At 36.7% G+C, this 19948-nt stretch overlaps 1 protein-coding gene across 3 annotated transcripts in view; it reads right to left on the reverse strand.

Annotated features, from left to right (window-relative positions):
- The window catches only part of LOC144975007 (GRIP1-associated protein 1-like), a 210945-nt gene that overhangs the window by 138899 nt on the left and 52098 nt on the right, over positions 1 to 19948 (reverse strand). For all 3 annotated transcript variants that reach the window (XM_078918652.1, XM_078918654.1, XM_078918651.1), the window contains exon 10: positions 14677 to 14747. In XM_078918652.1, the coding sequence (XP_078774778.1) occupies positions 14677 to 14747 (71 nt within the window). The remainder of the gene's footprint in view (positions 1 to 14676; positions 14748 to 19948) is intronic.

Genomic DNA, 19948 nt, shown 5'->3' on the forward strand with positions numbered 1-19948 from the left:
AAAAAAAATCATACAGAGAGAATATTTACAAGACAAAAAATATCATCTCCCAAAACTATAACTATACATTTGACTGTTTCCCTCCCAGCCAGGGATACGGCCAGGGTCAGGATGAAACAAAGTAATCTCATTCCAAGATAAAGCAGAAAGCATGTTGGAAAACAAGATATAGGGGGATAGAAGACACGGTAAGTGACCTCCCTGCCGACTATGGGAGGCCGGGAACTCCACCCAGAGTGCTGATAGTGATGATGATGATGATGTGATTGAGGAGGATGTAGAAGTGGTGGTGGTGATGATGATGATGTGGTGGTAGTAATGGTTATAGAAATGATGGTAGTTATGATGATGCGGTGGTGGTGGTTACAGTAGAGATGGTAGTGATGATAATGTGACAGTGGTGGTTGTAGATTGGTGGTAGTGATGATAATGTGGTGTTTGAAGTAGTGGTTGTAATGGTGAGGATGTGGTGGTGGTTGAAGTTGTGGTGGTAGTGATGATGATGTTGATGATGATGGTGTGGAGGTTGTATTAATGGAAGAAGTGATGAATGTGATTGTTGTTGTATATTTTAGTTTACGTCCACATTATATGTTGTTGTATCTAACTGTTCTTTATTTATGTGTTGTTCCAGATGTTGTACCCAATGTCATACTAGTGATGTTTCTTGTTGATTATTGTAGAGCTATCCTCTCGACTCTCCCAACTCATTTCAATTTAATCAACAAGAAATCAACAAAATCACGATGGATCTCAGACCAGAACAGCTAAATGTGGACCCTAACTCCTCCGAAGCTTCCAAAGCCTGGATGCATTGGCTCAGAACATTCGAAAACTTTGTAAGAAGTCTATCTACAACTAATGAAGGCTTCAACAAACTTTCTACTCTAATCAACTTCATCAGCCCCAACATTTACGAATACATAGCCGAATGTGATACGTATGAAACTGCTATACAGACATTGCAATCTGTGTTTGTGAAATCTAAAAATGAAATCTTTGCTCGCCACCTTTTATCTACAAATAAACAGGAACCTGGCCAAACTCTTGACCAATTCCTTCAACAGCTTAAAGAACTGGCAAAAGACTTCAATTTTAAATCAGTCTCTGCAGAAGAAGCCATCTGCGATGCCTTCATCAGTGGTTTGACATCAAAACCGATATGTCAACGTTGTCTTGAAAATACAAATCTAACACTACAAACTGCTTTTGATACCGCAAGATCATTAGAAATGGCAGAGATGCAAAGCCAATCATATCACCAACCGGCTGCAACCTTCACTGCATCAACTCAGCTGAATGATGACCAAGAAGATAGTGGCAATCAATTAACGGCTGCTATTAGCAACAATTGCTACTTCTGTGGGTACAGAAAACATGCAAGAGCTAAATGTCCCGCACGAGATGCTATTTGTAAGCAATGTGATAAGAAAGGTCATTTCCAGAGAGTTTGTCAATCTGCTCCAGCTGCGAGAAGTAAATCATTTCCAGTCAGTAGCTCTGTCCTCTCTGCTACATCAGCTTCAGCTGGGTCAGAAAGTCTCAGGGGAGCTTTAATACAAGTAACAGTAACTGTTAATGGTAAACATTTAACTGCTTTGGTAGACTCAGAAAGCTCAGAAATTTATATTGACACATCAGTTGCCCAGGTCCAAAATTGGAAAATTGTTCCTTCAAGAACAAAGATAAGTATGGCATCTACAACGCTCATGAATGAAACTCAAGGTCACTGCAACATTAATCTCGTATACAAAAGTGCTCAGTACAACGATGTGAAACTCTCTTTACTTCCATATGCCTGTGCATTGAGGTGATTTTAGGTCATGATTTCCTGAACAGACACTCAGAATTTAAAATGTCACTCAAGGGAGATGCTCCTCCTTTTGAAGTTTGTGGTCTGACGGCAGCCCGGGTTGAGATGCCAGCATTATTTGCCAATCTTTCACATGACTGTAAACCAATTGCCACCAAGTCCCGTAGGCATGCCCTAGCAGATGAAAAATTCATCGAATCTGAAGTAAGAAATCTCTTAAAGTCTGATATCATAGAACCATCAATGTCACCATGGAGAGCCCAAGTGCTTGTAACAACCAATGAAAGACAGAAAAAAAGAATGGTTATTGATTACTCTCAAACTGTTAACAAATACACCTATCTAGATGCCTATCCACAGAAACGGGTAGATGATATGGTTGAAAAGGTATCAAGATACAAATTTTACAGTACTTTAGACTTTCAGAGTGCTTATCATCAGATACCCCTGCAAGAGAAAGAAAAACCATTTACTGCTTTTGAGGCTGGTGGTAGACTGTATCAATTTAAGAGAATTCCTTTCGGGGTGACTGATGGAGTTTCTTGTTTTCAACGTGTTACAGATAACGTGACAGAGAAAGAAAACCTAAGAGACACTTTTGCGTATGTTGACAATATAACAGTTTGTGGGTTAACTAAGAAAGAACATGATGACAACTTACATAAATTTCTTAACACCGCAAAGAAACATGGCATTACCTTCAATGATTCAAAGAGCAACATTGGGATGGAGGAGGTGGACATGCTGGAATACAGAGTATCTCAAGGAAAGATCATGCCAGACCCAGAGAGATTAAGACCACTGAAAGAATTAGAGTCACCTTCGACCCTGAAAGCTCAACAACGAGTTGTAGGCATGTTTGCTTACTACTCCCAATGGATTTCTCATTTCTCCGACAAGATTTTGCCATTGACTCAGAATAAACTTCTTCCATTACCTGATACTGTCAAGAAAACATTTTGCAGTTTGAAGAAGGAACTTGAAAATGCAGTTCTAGAGACTATAAGTAAGGACATTCCTCTTGTGGTCGAAACTGATGCCTCAGATGTGGCTATATCTGCAACATTGAACCAAGAAGGTCGCCCAGTAGCTTTCTTTTCAAGGACACTTTCATCAAGTTAGAAAAACCACTCAACAGTTGAGAAGGAAGCCTATGCGATTGTTGAAGCAATTAGGAAGTGGAGGCATTATCTGCTTAATACACATTTCAAGATCATCACAGATTAGAAAGCTGTCTCATTCATTTACGACAGTAATCATGGTAAAGTAAAAAATGACAAAATACAACGCTGGAAGATTGAATTGTCTCCATATGACTATGAGGTCATCTACCAACCTGGCCCTGAAAATCAGGCTGCTGATGCTTTCTCTCACTGTGGGGCAACCTCCACAAACACTAATGATCTAAAACTATTGCATGAATCTCTTTGTCATCCTGGGATCACCAGAATGACTCATTTTGTTCGTTCAAAGAATCTGCCATACTCTGTAGGAGACATTACTGTAATGACTAATAAATGTGGAATATGTGCAGAATTAAAACCTAAATTTTTCCAACCAAATAATGAAAATTTTGTTAAAGCGACTCAGTGTTTTGAAAGATTAAGTATGGATTTTAAGGGTCCACTGCCTTCAGCAACTAGAAACAAATACATTCTCACTATCATTGATGAGTTTTCACGATTTCCTTTTGCTTTCCCATGCTCAGACATGTCTTCATCAACAGTTGTTAAATGTCTTTGCGAACTCTTTTCCATCTTTGGAACACCTTCATATATGCACTCAGATAGGGGATCATCATTCATGTCCCAGGAAGTAACAACATTCCTTCATGAGAGAGGAGTAGCTACAAGCAAGACAACATCATATAATCCACGTGGAAACTGACAGGTCGAACGTTTGAATGGTACGCTATGGAAGGCAATAACTCTTGATCTTAAATCACACCAACTTGATGTCAGTCGCTGGGAGGAAGTTCTTATAAATGCGTTGCATTCTCTTCGCTCTCTTTTGTGCACTCAAACTAACACCACTCCTCATGAAAGAATGTTTATGCATCAATGTCGCTCTACAAGAGAAAATTCAGTACCAACCTGGCTACTCTCACCAGGAACTGTATACTTGCAGAGACATGTAGAAAATTATCAAATATGCAAACTTTTTCCAGATTTCTCGATATTGTGATAACTCCCATATTTATACGCGTATTAATTAATGTTTTACAAAGGCAGGTCCTTCTTACTTACAAGACCTCATTGAAGTCAGTCTACATGCACCAAGTCCTGTTTTGAAACCATCAGAATCTCTATTAATGTAGCAATGACTATCCCGCACAAATCTTTGGGCCTCTTTTTCGCTCACGAAGTGCCCAAATTCGCGTCAAAATATGGGACGAAGCCGTTTCGTATATGCTATTTTTAAAAATTAATTACGACGCTGTTTATCTATGAATATGACTGAAAGTTGGCACAAAGTTAGAAAAGAGGTCATTTTAGATTATGTCAAGCGACAAAACTCGTGCGATTACCAGAAGACCGTTAAAAATAGATTTTTACTCTTTGGAGTCAAATATTTCTAAAACTACCGGGCGTGGAGGTTTTGTCGCTGACAAGGTAATACATGAACATTTCTCCTTTTTGGTTGTAAAATTTCATATGAATATGACGAGTACTTTTCCCGTATTTTACAAAACACCATCCTAATTTGCTCTTCAAGTTTCAATCTTTTAATCCACTTATTACGCAAGATACACCAAAGGTCGAAAAAAAATTCCGAAAAAGTGTCCCATATTTTTGCGTTTTTTTCCTCTGTGCGGGTCATCCAAATAAATGACACCTTTGAAACTACATAACTTGTTTATTTATGAATGGATTTTCAAAATTCAAAAACATTTTTACTCAGTGGAGATAGGGCAAAAATTTTCCTCAAAAAGTTAAAAAAACATTTTTCATAGTCATTGCTAATTAATGAAAGAAATATACTACATAAGCAAACACTCAGCCATAAACATTCCAATCTACATAAACAATTGGAAAATAAAAAAGTTTTTGGGACTGCACCATTTTATTAATTCTTCTTTGATTTTGATTTTTAAGTTGCTATATAAAGTTTAAGCATAGTTTTAAATAGCTGGCTACTTAATTCTATAAATATTCACTCTCTAACGCTTTTTTTTTTTAATTTGAAATGTAAATAAAATTTTCTCACTTTTTTTGAAAATTTTTTTAAGAAAAAATATTTTTTCACCAGCTGCGGGTTCAAAAAATTTTATTCTCTATTGTCTTCTGGCACTTTTCTACTCACTTCATCTCTTGTTGTTACCAACATAAGTATATTGGCTATTAAGCTTAACTGCTGGCCAGGTAACTTCGCAATGGTTGTGTGGTGAACCCGCGGTCTCCAGAAGTTGGTGAGAGAGAGCTCTAGGAATGAGCTGAGTTTGAAACGAATATTTTTGTGTTCGTGGATAGCTCATACGGTAGAGTCACGCTCTCAACGGCCAGGCGGAGTTGTCGTACCAATAAGGTCGCAGGTTCAAACCCCACCACCGCCGCGAAAAAATGTTATTCTCTATTGTCTTCTGGCACTTTTCTACTAACTTCATCTCTGATTGTGATAGGGTGCCTTTTAAATTGGATAAAACAAAGAATCCAAATGCACTTAAAATGTACCTAACGTGAAGGGTATAAATCAAATATACAGTAGAGACAATTTCATGGTATTTTGATTTTCAAATTTTGAAATGATGGACGAGTCATTAAGGAATTGTTTGTTTGTTTTTAAGGGTTTTACGGCTCTTGCAACACATTTAGGTCATATCAGCGCCAGTAAAAAGGAAGAAACCGGGATACTAAAAGGTTCTAGAATTACAAAGTACCCAAGATAAAGTAAGATAAAGGAGAATGGTACAAATAGGGAATAGATGTAGATTCAAAGAGCACAATATCAGTGTACTTAGTTTGAGATCACCTATAAGTCTCACCCAGACACCAGCACAAGATCCCACTAAGAAGAATATACTGAAATATTTACAAATCATATTGTTAAAGATAAAAAAAAAAAATAACAGTAAATAAGGAAAAAAATATCATCTCCCAAAACTATACCTATACCAGGGTCATGGTCAGGACAAGACTGTGTGTGTCATTCCAAGACAAAGACAGAAAGCAATTGGAAAACAGATCTAAGAGATCTAGGGGTATAGAAGACACAACAACTACCTCCCTGCCCACTATGGGAGGTCGAGAACCCTAACCAGAAGTCATTAAGAAAAATACCCCATTTTTCTCTGAGAAAAATGTTGCAGCAGACACATTTTCATTTCAATGGGAATTTAAACTAGGAAGACCAGCTTGAAGTAGGATAATATTTGGCTTCAATCCTTAAATAAATTTTTTTTTAAAAAGACTTTCAAACACAAGAAACACATTTAAAAAAAATAAAATATGACTGATCTTAACTCATGGTCAAAGTCGGCTTTTCCAACATCATGCTTGATGTCGTTAGAACTTTTAAACTTAGCCTCTATTATTAAATAAAAGGTTGGCCCAATTATTTCCGCTTATTGGCATTATTACTGATAAAGTTAATGAGAAAGGATATCTGATATGAAAATGAAATCAGAAAATTCTTAGTTACTTTCAAAGCTTAATATATCCATAGGAGTTAGTCAACAAAGCTTGTTTCTGTTTAATTTGTGTTCTAGATCGATGTTCTTAACTCTTTAAGATTCAACCCGACAAAAACCGACAACGGAATAATATTCATGGGCGGGGTAGTCAAGACTGGCCTCAGTAAGTAAAATCCAATCGTTGTGAAGGAAATGACAGGCCCTGTCACTGCCGCAGGGTGTTTTCAGCTTTGATTTTTATAAATTTGCCAACCGAAAAGAAAAAACGTTTCAGAAATTGCGATTTAAATCCTATTTTATTTGCGGGTGAAAATCATTGACATTGCACTTTGTTTGGTAAAAACCGGTAAAAAATTACGACTTTGGTGATGAAAAATGACTTTGAAGACCATTATTGTAAACTTTTAAAAATATTATGAATAATTTATAACTCCCTTATTTGTGGGGCGATTTTGTCATTCGACGTATCAATTTTATTGTAATAAAGAGATAGGAACTTCAGAGTTATTTTTTCTGATGCGAAATTATTACTTTGTAATTTTAGCACCAAGAAAAATAGTCGGTAAATAAATTTGTTACACCTCTTTGATAGACCGCCGGGGTCCGTTCGTGTAGAATTGTGAATCAAGCATCTCAAAGTCTTCGACCAATCACAGGCTATCTATCCAGCTGGCCGAAACAAAGACGCTTCTCCCCGTCAATGTATTACGATATTGTTATGCACGGAATATAACACCTTATGGAGTAGGCCTAAAAGCTAAAATCTAAAAGTAAAAAATATAATTCTGAGGAATTTGAAAGTCACATTGCTGAAATCAGCTTGAAAAAAGAAGTACATTGGTCTTTGTTTCATAAAAATCGGTTGAAAACCAACTGTTTTACAAATAAATTTGATTTTAAAAATTGCTTTTGTTTATTTTAGCTTTTTTAAGCAACTTTTTTATTTATTGGCCGATTTTCTTGATTTTTATATCATTCTTTATATCTCAAAGAGACGAGATCAGTGATATACTTTGTTTCTTTCAAATGTAACTAGACATAATTTGGCTTTTTTACCTATCGACCATGCCTGGATAATTTATTCAACAACGTGGCGATGTGACGCAACTATTCCATGGCCGTCTTCCACTGCATCGACGATGATTCAATTCATTATTGACGGCTGTTGAAACGTGAGCTGTCAGAACGACCAATCGTTGAAGGGTCAAGATGCTCAGTAGCCAATCGTTCTTCGGTCAAAAAACTTATGAACTCACGAGAACAAAAGTTTGAAATTTGGTGATGGACGGACCTATGAAATCGTTTCTGGGCGGAGTTTAGCCATGAGTGACCGTAGAAAACGAAAAGGCGACTACAGATATCAAAGAGTAGGCTTATATCATCAAAGGATGTCTACATGATTGACATGGCCATATAGGGAACTCATTATCTACTCCCCCAAAAAGAATCTGAACACGAGAGGGTTAATACCAGCAATCTAGAACAGGAACTCTCCTTGACTGAAACAAGTCAGAGTACCAACAGGATATGGATAAAGTCTTCTTGTCATTCTTGTCTTGCATGATGTCGAAAGACACGTGATTCAAAATCCTCTAAAAAAATTTAGCCATCAGTAAATAAAAACATAAAATGTCTATGAAAAAGAAAATATGGCTAAATTCATTTTTTAACTGATCATTGTGAGTGCCAAAGTTAGCCACGTTGCTACTAAAATTTCATATCCTACATTTTTTTGGTTTTGGGTGTTTAAAATCATATTTTATAAGTTTTAAAGATATTGCTCTCCAAAAAATTAGGCTATCTTCAACATAACAGTATTAATTGGAAAAGGGATTTTGTTCTTATTATATTATTTTATTCCTCCAATTTGATACACAAGATCAGCAAATGGTCCTCATCACAACTTCATTGTGTTAATATACGATCCGAGTAACCTAAGACCTTTAAATGTTAGGCTTTCAAAATATTGCAGACGATTGACAACTGCACACTGACTGACTGCTTTATATCTCATGTCAGATGAAAACTTTGACTGCTTTGTCTCAAAAATAATAGTAAATGCCATCATTTTTGGTGGTTTATAACCTTTTTACTACTGTGGTAACCTCTTGTGTCACTGTGATGTCCTGATGAGCCAGGAGAAAAAACAATATTTTTCTCATATTTGAGCTCAAATCATAAATATAGAGTCAAAGGGCATTTAGATTGACTGCCGGTTGTGATTTCAAATAAAATTAAGTATTTCACTTGAAGATTGATGGTGTATGGAAATATGTTTTACCCTATGAGTTTTAGACATCATGGTGACACTTGAAGAAGTCCTTTCATGTATCTGAAGCCAATATGGTTTGTTCATCATCGTGTTATACATAATCAATTATCAACAGACACATGATCACACATTTTACTTGAGTGGGTTTGATGGTAAAGGATACATTTCGTGTCATCAATGATGTCAGAGATTCTCACATGAAGTAAACTTATTATTATTTTTCCTGAAAATGATGAGTAGAGTTATCTTTTTCTTTACAAACTCAAGTCTGAGATTTAGTTTGCCATCATTAGAAAGTAGAATCATGCTTATAGCGGTATTTTCAATTTTTTTTCTCTTATGCAACATTAGTACCTAAGACCACCTTTTGAGAATGACTCATATGTAACCCTTTCTCGCTCCTCTTTATGGCATTTTTCTTGAAGAAGCTGCTGATGGAGATGTTTACACTTCCATTTTGATGACGACTTCCTCTTCCTCTTGGAGTGTCGCAGCTTGCATATCATAGTCATGGTTGATCATGCTTCCATGTTAAATCCAGTCTTTTGAAAACATTTGAGATACCAACTGGACCCATGTTGGACAATACACTAAGAGCAATAGCAGTTTCTACAGTTGGGAGACGCACAATTGTCACTTTTGGGCAACATTTCCAGATTGTTGAGTTGAAGCACTCGTTGGGGTTTTTGATTGCTCATATGAACGTATCGACTCAGCAATTCTGGCTCACAAAGCCATTTTATAATGGGGAAAACGTGGGTTCCTAATTCAGTTGATATCGTTGGCATATTAGCAGGAGTTTTGCCTTATGCTAGTGTTCGTTTGAATTTGCACCACGACATCTCACCATCAGGACGGTGCACGATCAGTGCTCATCATGTGGATTAATCCTCCAATGACACCAATTTCATTTTCTGGACATTGGGTGCATGAAGACGAAGATTTGTAGCTTATGTATTAATGATTTTTTTTTGCAGCAGCAGCAGCAGTTAGCTTCCGATGGAGAATTGATGTTTTAGCTTTCTTCAGCTGCTCCACCTGATTAAAGATTTGTTTTGCGATGTGGTTGACTCAATCCTCTTTATTAACGGGAGAATGCCGGATGTGTTGAGGTCATTCCACCCTTTTTCGGGTTCACAGGTATTCTCTTGTTTTAAAGAAACAACTGAAGAAGAGATTTCTAAAATAATTTGTTCATCTTCCTCAAAGTCATGTGATTTAGATCTTTTACCAACTAATATTTTGAAATTATGTCTTCCTGAATTGATACCTTGCATAACTTATATTATAAATCAGTCACTTATCTCAGGACAACTTTTGGCTTGTCTGGGACTGTCTTGCAGTGGTTTGAATCTTATTTAGATGGCAGAAAGCAACAGGTTATGCGCTATCATCTCTATGCAGATGATACGCAACTTTATGCTACTGATAAAACTAAGAATCTCAAAAATATTGTGAAACGTGTGGAAGAATGTGTGACAGATGTGAAAGAGTGGATGGATGCAAACAAGTTGAAAATGAATGAGTCAAAAACAGAAGTGATGATTGTGGGAAATAGAGGGCAGTTGAAGGTGAATGATGGTCTTGAGGTGTTGATTGGGGGTGAAAAGATCAAAGTTTCAAAGACTGAAAAATTTGGGTGTCTATTTTGATTCAGAAATGAGAATGTCAGCTCACATTTCTGCTCTCTGTAAATCTTTATACTTTCAATTGAAGAAAATCAGTTCGATCCATCAGTATATTGCAATTGGAACATGTAAAACATTGGTTGTTTCCCTCATTTTTTCGAAACTAGATTATTGTAACTCCCTGCTTGTCAACTTGCCTCAGGCTTCTATTAAACAATTACAACTACTGCAAAACAGTGCAGCAAGATTAGTTTTTGGCAAAAAAAAATTTGATCGTGCAACCCCTTTGTTGGCCTCTCTCCACTGGTTGCCCATTGAAAAGCGGACATATTACAAAGCAGCGTGTCTTGTTTATAAGTGTTTGACTGGTACAGCACCGGCATATCTCACAGATCACGTGGTCATGTGTAAATTTGAAAATTACACTTTAAGATCATGTAATGACCAAACGAAAATTTCGGAAAAAAGATCAAGAACAAAATTTGGTGATAGATCGTTTGCTTGTTTCGGCCCCAAGATTTGGAATGAACTACCACGTGGTCTGAGGGAGTGCAAGTCTTTACCTACCTTTAAAAAGAATCTCAAGACACATTTTTACTGTATTTGTTTTTATTGACTTTATGAATCCTTGATTTGGCTATGAATTATTATTATTATTTTATTTTTTTCACTTAAAATTGATATTTATATTGTAAAGTGCCCAGAGCTTGTGTTTTACACGAGAATGAGCGCTATATAAATGTGTATTATTATTAATATTATTATTATTATTATTATTATATTATTATTATTATTATTATTATTATTATTATTATTATTATTATTATTATTATCATTATTATTATTATTGATGCAATTGAGGGGGGGGGGGAGCGACACTAAAGGGTCATCTTTTTTATTTGATGAAATATCCTAAACTTCTACGCACAGTCATAATGTACCTGTTTGGGAAGGATGATTGCATATAATTTTTTTCGAAAAAAGTCAGTTGCTATGGAAATGACGCCATATTGGAAAATAAACAACCGATTACCACAATATTTTGGTCACAGGTAGATAAAAATAATTTAAAGAGGCTCTAGAAGCCTGATTTTTTTTTTTTTTATTAGAAACTTTAAAATTAAGTTCAAAGTTATTACTCGATTATTCCCTTTGAAAAAAGTTACATAATTTCAAATTACTCATAAAAAAAGTTTTTCTCAAAAATCCGGCTCCTAGACGACCTGCGTATTTGTATGACACTCATTTGTAGAAAGTTTGAAGAAGATTGGTTAAGAACTGAGGGAGGAGAAAAACGCATTTAAAAGTCAAAGTAAACAAGTTTAGGGAAAAATTCTCCTCTCGCTCTCTGATTGGATTGTGACCACATGACATTATTAAGAACAAAGTGATTGGTTGTTGAAGATAGAGGAGAGTTTTTACTATTCATTGATATGTTTTTGCCTTTACTTAGTTATAAAGACTATTTGATATTCTTTCATGAAATCAGTCCACTGAAACTAAAAATGGGCAGGATTTAACCATACTATGGGTCACAAAATACATTATTTTGAGTCGAAAAATACTGAAGATGAAGTTCTCGTGCAATTTTTTATGCAGACAAATGGTCACATGACAATTTCCCACCAAAATCTAATTTTAGCAAGCTGGGTCAAAATTCATCATTTTTAATGTCACTTCCCCCCCCCCCCCCCCCCCCCCCCCCCCCCCCCCCCCCTTTAGGGTTTTGATGTCACCATCACACAGCATCGTTCTATAGATTCATGGATGCCAGCACCAAAGTTTTAAAAAACCTGCAGAAATTTCTGACCGCTCAAAAAAGCCTGCAAACAAATAACAATTTTTAAATACTACCCGTAGATACAATAGTGGAATAATTTCAAAGGGGAACCTGGAATTGCCGCATAGGAAATCCGATTTTTTTTGACAGTATAAAACATTTATGTAGACAGAATGTCACCAACCACATCAACTTTTTTATCTTCTTCCTCTTCTTCATCATACAAATACAACTCCAAAATCAGATAATGTATAATAAAAATATACGAATAGATCTATGAGGTGGTAGAGATACTTATGATGTGGTTGAAATAATGGTGATGACGGTGGTCGTAGTAGTGATGATAATGTGTTGGTGGTGGCGGTAGTGGTAGTAGAGATAATGATGTTGTGTTGATGGTTGTGATAGTGTTGGTAGAGATAATGATCATGTATAGGTGGTTGTTGGTGGTAGAGATGATGTAATGGTTGTAGTAATAGTGGAAGTGATGATGTGTGGTGGTGGTGTTTGTAGTAGTGGTGGTAGTGATGATGATGATGTGGTGGTGGCTGTAATAGTGGTGGTAGTGATGATGATGATGTGATAGTGGTAGTTGTAGTAGTGGTGGAGGTAATAATGATGTGGCGGGGGAGGTTGTAGTGGTGGTGCTAGTGATGGTGATGAGGTGGTTGTTGCAGTAGAGGTAGAAGTCCTGCTGATGAAGTGGTGGTTACAAAAGATCCCCACAAAAGTACAGCTTTAAATCATTAAACAAGTCTGCTGATTTAATTAAATTTTAACTTTACTTTAAAAATAAGAAATTGTCAAAAATAGAATGAAAACTTTTTGACAATAATACGTAATTATATGTTTATACATAAAGACAATACAATACACACTGGCTAAACTTTGGCGTTTTACAGCAATATTATCAAATTCTGAGCCCATTATTGTTGGGTAGGGGATTTGAATTGCATTTTTGACTGTCTTAAACTATTTATTCAGCAAAAATATGGGTTGAAATGAAATAAGGAATGAATAAATTGATCAAAAACAGTCACTTCCAAAAATTTATAATTTTCACCTAAACCGACCCAATTTGCACCCAAGAGCCCCCTTAATAAAGATCACAGACCCCACATCATCTCAACACGTTTTCCACATATACAAGAACACCAGGAGGATTGACTGACTGGAGTGACAGGATTCGTGATTAGATAACATTGATGTATTTGCGGTGATGGGCACAGTGTGCCTTTTGCATCTTAGTGTAAATGTTGCTGCTCGAAGCTCGAAGAAATAAATAATAACGTGAAGTTGAATGTAAGCTTCAATTTAATTACAAAAACAGATCAAATGAACGTTTTGGGTTTCCCCTTTATCAACAAAACAGGATGATTGAAACACCACAGATGAATGAGATGATGTGGTAGTGGCGTAGTTAAGATGAATAAACAAAACATTGGTTGGCAGGAAATATTATGCTCCTTTGTAAGGAGCATATTTCCTGCCAACCAATGTTTTGTTTATTCATCTTAACTACGCCACTAAGAAGCATAATCTTAACTACGCCACTTTTGATATGTTTTTGTAATTAAATTGAAGCTTACATTCAACTTCACGTTATTATTTACTGATGCATCTTATGGACTTGATTGACACCCAATAATGGCTAATTATGAAAATGTGATTTTTCTATTCTAACACCCCCACTAAAAATCAGCATTGAATGATGTGAATCAAATAACATTCCTATAAAACATCAAATGAAAACCATGGGGAAATAAAAAATAACTTAAATTAATAAATTAATAATTACTCCTAAATTACTGACATCAAAGAAGTCTTGAAGGAAAAACAAATATTGCAGTTGAAGTAGATGTGAAATGAATAGAAAAGAATACACAGTAATGTAATTAATCCCCTTTTAGGATTTGAAATAAAATAGTAATAATGCGTGATAATCATAGGTAAACTCATTACCCAAAAACAATGAAAGTTTGGCTAGGTCTATCATGTGAAATGTTGAGCTAGGCTTCTCTTAGATTTCATTCATGTGAGATTGGCTTTTTGTGGCAATGATTATGTCATCTACTCACACAATGGTGTGGTAGTAGTTGTAGTAGTGGTAGGATGGTGATGTGGTGGTAGTTGTAGAAGTGGTGATAGGGATGGTGATGTGGTGGTGGTTGTCGAAGTTGTGGTAGGGATGGTGATAAGGTGGTGGTTATTGTAATCGTGGTGGTAAGGATGGTGATGTGATGGTTTTGTAGTAGTGGTGGTAGGGATGGTGATCAAGGGGGTAGCTTCAAAGACATTTGACTTAAAAAGTATATCACTGGATGTAAAATTTCTCATTTATTTTGTGCTGAATACTCTAGAAAGACAAAAAAAACATAAAGTTAGTTAGTTTCTTGTGTCTTTTCCACCTTAGAATGAAATTAAATGTCAACTGCATTACTGGATACTTGAAACCTATTCATTGCTATTTCAGGCACCACTGTCTCAAAGTTTCCAACGACTGAAAAACTGCCAAAATAATACCATACTAATGATGAAAGAAAGCATCATTACCATTAGGGAGTCGAGCTGATTTTTTAACAATTTCTTTTCTTCCAGTTCTGTGTCTAGTTTCAGCTTTAGCCCTGAAAAAAAAAAGGAGAAAGATATAGACAACAAAGTTTACTAAAATTTCAAAGAGCTATTGGCAACATATAAAACTGTTTTGAAAGAATTAGTTGAACCCTTTTTAACACATATCTGGCAATTAAACAGGGCAGAGCTCTGTTTTAAAGTTTGCCTGTGAAAGAAAATTTTCTCCTGCGGGGGCATGTATTGAAAAATGCTTTTTTTTTTCTGTTTAGTGTGGCGTGTTGGGGTTTTTTTTTTACTATGCGGAAGTTTTCTTCCAGACATAAGTTGCATTTTTTGTGTTTACTGAGTAGCTCTTTTGTTTTGAACGATGCCCCGTGTGATGTTACATTAGTTGCTTGAGTCCTTTAATTTCCAGATGTGTTCGCTCAGTGTAGTTGATGAGGTTCTCTTGTTGTCATGTTTGAAGATTGAGGTGTGACGATTGTACCATGTTTAGAAATGGCCATTTGAGAGTCCGATGTAGTTTTCCTGTCTGTCTGTGTTGGTGTGAAGTACAGTTGCGTTCTATACAGTACATGATTCAAAACATTTCCTCACAGGGAGCACAAGTCATTATTCCGACAGGTACATTGTTTTTTCTGTGAGTTGTTTTGTAGGTTATGGGTATTGAGGATGCATTTGTTATGTGCTTTATGTCTTCGATGTTGTTCATGCATGAATAGCTGATCTTTATGGTGCATCTGTTGAGAATTTTGTGTAGCTTGTATTTGTGTGGGAAGCAGATGTTTATTAAATTCAGGAATTTTTGTCCGATATTGGTGGTGACATTTTTGTCAAAGGGGGGGGGTGTTAAGACCATGTTATGTTGCATGACCTTGATTTTGTTCAGCCACATTGGAGTTTGTATTCTCTAGGGGTTTTAAATCAAAAGGTTCTGTGTATCCACTGTTTTTCAGAGCATAAATCAGGGGTGAGAATGACTGGTCACAAAAAAAGGGAGGAAATTTTTCAGCGCATAGACCAAGACCCATCCATGTGACGATAGCCTATAAATTTGAATTTCATTAAAACTTACTGAGATGCAATCCAAAACAATGCGTCTCACAGCAATTTCTGACACCAGTGTAATTACAACATATTGTGGTTGTAGCAATGGTGGTGGTAGGGATGATGATGTAGTGGCTGTAGTTGTAGAGGTTTTTGGGGATGATGGTGTGGTGGTGGTTGTAGTAGTAGTGGTAGGGATGATGAGGTGGTGGTGGTTGTAGTTGTATTGCTAGTAGTAGGGATGATGATGTGGTGGTGGTTGTAGCAGTAGTGGTGGTATGGATGACGATGTGGTGGTAGTTGTAGTAGTAGTGGTGGTGGTAAGGATCATGATGTGGTAGTGGTGGTAGGGACGATAATGTGGTTGTGGTTTTTAGTAGTAGTGGTGGTAGGGATCATGATGTGGTGGTGGTTGCAGTAGTAGTGGTGGTAGGGACGATATTGTAGTTGTGGTTTTTAGTAGTAGTGGTGGCAGGGATGATGGTGTGGTGGTGGTGGTTGTTGTATTGGTAGTAGTGATGATGATGATGTGGTGGTGGTTGTTGTTGTAGTGGCGGTAGGGATGATGATGTGGTTGTTGTCATAGTAGTAGTGGTGGTAGGGATGATGATGTGGTGGTGGTTGTAGTAGTAGTGGTGGTGGTAGGGATGATGATGTGGTGGTGGCTGTAGTAGTAGTGGTGGTAGGGATGGTGATGTGGTGGTAGTTTTAGTAGTGGTGGTGGTAGGGATGATGATGTGGTGGGGTTGTAGTAGTAGTGGTGGTAGGGATGATGATGTGGTGGTGGTTGTGGTAGTGGTGGTACGGATGCTGATGTGGTGGTTGTAGTAGTAGTGGTCTTAGGGATGATGAAGTGGTGGTGGTTGTAGTAGTTGTGGTAGGGATGAGGATGTGGTGGTGGTTGTAGTAGTAGGGCTGGTATGGATGACGTGATGGTTGTGGTAGTAGGCAGTTTAGTGAAAATTTCAAATTACAGAAACTGCTTTAAATTGGGATTAACAGAATAAGCTTGCTGTGTTTATTCCATTTTTTAAAAAACTTTTGAGATATCTCATTTGGTTCAAGAGTTATGAATTTTTAAATGAATATTTTTCAGGGTCCAAACCGGTCAATTTTACCATTGAAAAGTTGTGACAAGTTAATGACAACACAAGTAATAACAAATGCCTATGAAGACGTAACTTCATCAAAAATGGATGGATTTTAATGAATTATACATCAAAATGTATAGGTAAAATTCTAATCTTTCATTATAAACTGAATTCATTATGTTTTGAACAAACTTTGCCACCGGTGCTCTTCTGAACATTTTGTCCAGACACCCTAGCAACTGTTCTGATGTCATATTATGGGTTTGGGCTGACGACACCATATCCTTAATAACAACAGGCAGTTCCTCCTCCACCAGAAAATCTCCTAATTGTTGCTGCAGACAGATAGATAGAACAGACCTGTAAATGGTTGGTGAAAAATTGTCGAAACTTTCTGAACACGCGAAAATAGTAGTTCCTCCTCCACCAGAAAATCTCCTAATTGTTGCTGCAGACAGATAGATAGAACAGACCTTCTGAACACGCGAAAATAGTAGTTCCTCCTCCACCAGAAAATCTCCTAATTGTTGCTGCAGACAGATAGATAGAACAGACCTGTAAATGGTTGGTGAAAAATTGTCGAAACTTTCTGAACACGCAAAAATAGTAGTTCCTCCTCCACCAGAAAATCTCCTAATTGTTGCTGCAGACAGATAGATAGAATAGACTTTCTGAACACGCGATAATAGTAGTTCCTCCTCCACCAGAAAATCTCCTAATTGTTGCTGCAGACAGATAGATAGAACAGACCTGTAAATGGTTGGTGAAAAAATTGTCGAAACTTTCTGAACACGCGAAAATACGCACAACAGGACAAAAATATGGATTAATTAATAAACACAAAACAGATATGACACGCCAATTGACTAGTCAAATCATGTCACTTTCCCCTACTTATTTATAATGAGGTCCTTATTTTATGGTTCCAAAAAAAAAATCCCAATTATTTGAGGGCCCAGGTCTGAGTTAGTTGTAAAATGGAAAAAATGAAAGGAAGAGAACAATTCCACCCTTTTGAAGGATGTGTATCTAGGGCTCGACATGGGAAGCTGCGTATCTTCGCTCCTGTTTGTGTTAAATGCTTACGCTGATTCTTTCTTTTATTTGGATTAATTCTTATAAAAGAAGAAGAAGAAGAAGAAGAAGAAGAAGAAGAAGAAGAAGAAGAAGAAGAAGAAGAAGAAGAAGAAGAAGAAGAAGAAGAAGAAGAAGAAGAAGAAGAAGAAGAAGAAGAAGAAGAAGAAGAAGAAGAAGAAGAAGAAAACGATGACGAAGAAGAAGAGGAGGAGGTGGTGCGGTCGTGTAAGAGCTTTCGAAGAAGAAGATATATTTCCAAGAAAAATAATTATTTCGCATTATTTTTTTTCTGTCTCACATCCAGACTGAAACAATAAATCATAGGGAAAAAGAAATAAGACACGGAAAAATGCATGTGTGTCGGTAGCAAAATAGAGAGAAACCTTCCGGTCCGAGAAGCTCCGACACACTTCTGTGCATGCGTTATTTACCGACTAGGTGTGTGCTCGACGACTCGCGCAAACCTCGCAACCCTCTCTCGCTGGCACAGTAGCCAGGCAGTGAATACATCCACATCTAGCGGAGCGTGTAGGTGGCATGATAATATTATAGCTAACTGATAGACAGCCTAGTTTTGTTTTGTCTTTGATGCGACAAATAAAAAGTTTTTTGTTTTTTTCTAAGTCGGCATTTGAAACGGAATAAAATCAAATTTTTTCGAGGAACAAAATAAAAGTCTTTTATTTTCTTTTTTATTGGTTCTGTTCTTTGACGTTACGAATTTTATATTTACTATCAATTTTTTTTTTGTAATATTAGCACTTATAGAGCAAAATCGTACTGTCGGAAATCTGACAATAGTCGGAAGATTTACAGGCCTGATAGAAGGATGGAGAGGTAGAGAGAGATATATATATAGAGATATATATAATATATATATATATATATATATGAGAGAGAGAGAGAGAGAGAGAGAGAGAGAGAGAGGGAGAGAGAGAGAGAGAGAGAGAGAGAGAGAGAGAGAGAGAGAGAGAGAGAGAGAGAGAGATAGCATAGTACGAAAATATCGCCCGAGCTGTAATGAGAGACAGAGGGGTGAGGGGAGTGAGGAAGACTAAAAGAAAAGGGTTATTTGATAGACCGATAGTTAGAGATAGCTATAGTGAATAGGACGAGACAATATGAATGAAGAGAGTGATTATGAAATGTAAAAGAGAATGATGGAACAGGAAGTAGAGACAGAGAGAGAGAGAGAAAGTTATGAGAAAGAAGGGAGGAGAGAGAGAGAGAGAGAGAGAGAGAGAGAGAGAGAGAGAGAGAGAGAGAGAGAGAGAGAGAGGGGGGGGGGCCTTGGAGGAGGATGATGAAAATGAAAGGAAAAAAAAAAAACGAGTGGGTGAGGACCCTTTCCTATCTGAGTGTAAAGAACTGTTACCACACACCCAATTCTCGAATTTTGGATCTGAGTTTTGCAGGAATCTCCCAATTTCAATCTTGTATAACTCAGCAAAAAAGTATAGTACATCAATATGAACAGGTATCAAATTAAAGAGAAAAGACTGATTTATGCAGAAATACCAAAAGGTCAAAATGTCCAAAATGTACCTTCCAGACCAATCCGCCAAGCGACGTCACATTTTATTTATTTCTTTTTTACCAATACTTTAATCTTAATATTAAAGGCTTTTGTTTTATACCTCTATAAATAGACAGACAGACAGACAGACAGACAGACAGACAGACAGATAGATAGATAGATAGATAGATAGATAGATATATAGATAGGAGATAGATAGATAGAGCAGCAGAGAGTAGTAAGTAGTAGTATAGTAGTATATAGTAGTAGTAGTAGTAGTAGTAGTAGTAGTAGTAGTAGTAGTAGTAGTAGTAGTAATAGTAGTAATAGTAGTAATACAGTCCACTCCGGATAATCGCAACACCTTGGGATCAGCGAAAATGTTGCGAATAACCGAAGTTGAGTTTCCTGTCCACAGTTGCAACATTTTACACAAATATGGTAAACTCAAACAAGTTGTTGTAATCATTGTTCAGAGTCCACCACAAACTGAGCAATTTGATTGGAATAAAAACCATAT

Source organism: Berghia stephanieae, chromosome 6 (genome assembly GCF_034508935.2).
Source record: "Berghia stephanieae isolate SIO BIC M18660-M18661 chromosome 6, UCSD_Bste_1.3, whole genome shotgun sequence".
Lineage (NCBI taxonomy): Eukaryota > Metazoa > Mollusca > Gastropoda > Nudibranchia > Aeolidiidae > Berghia > Berghia stephanieae.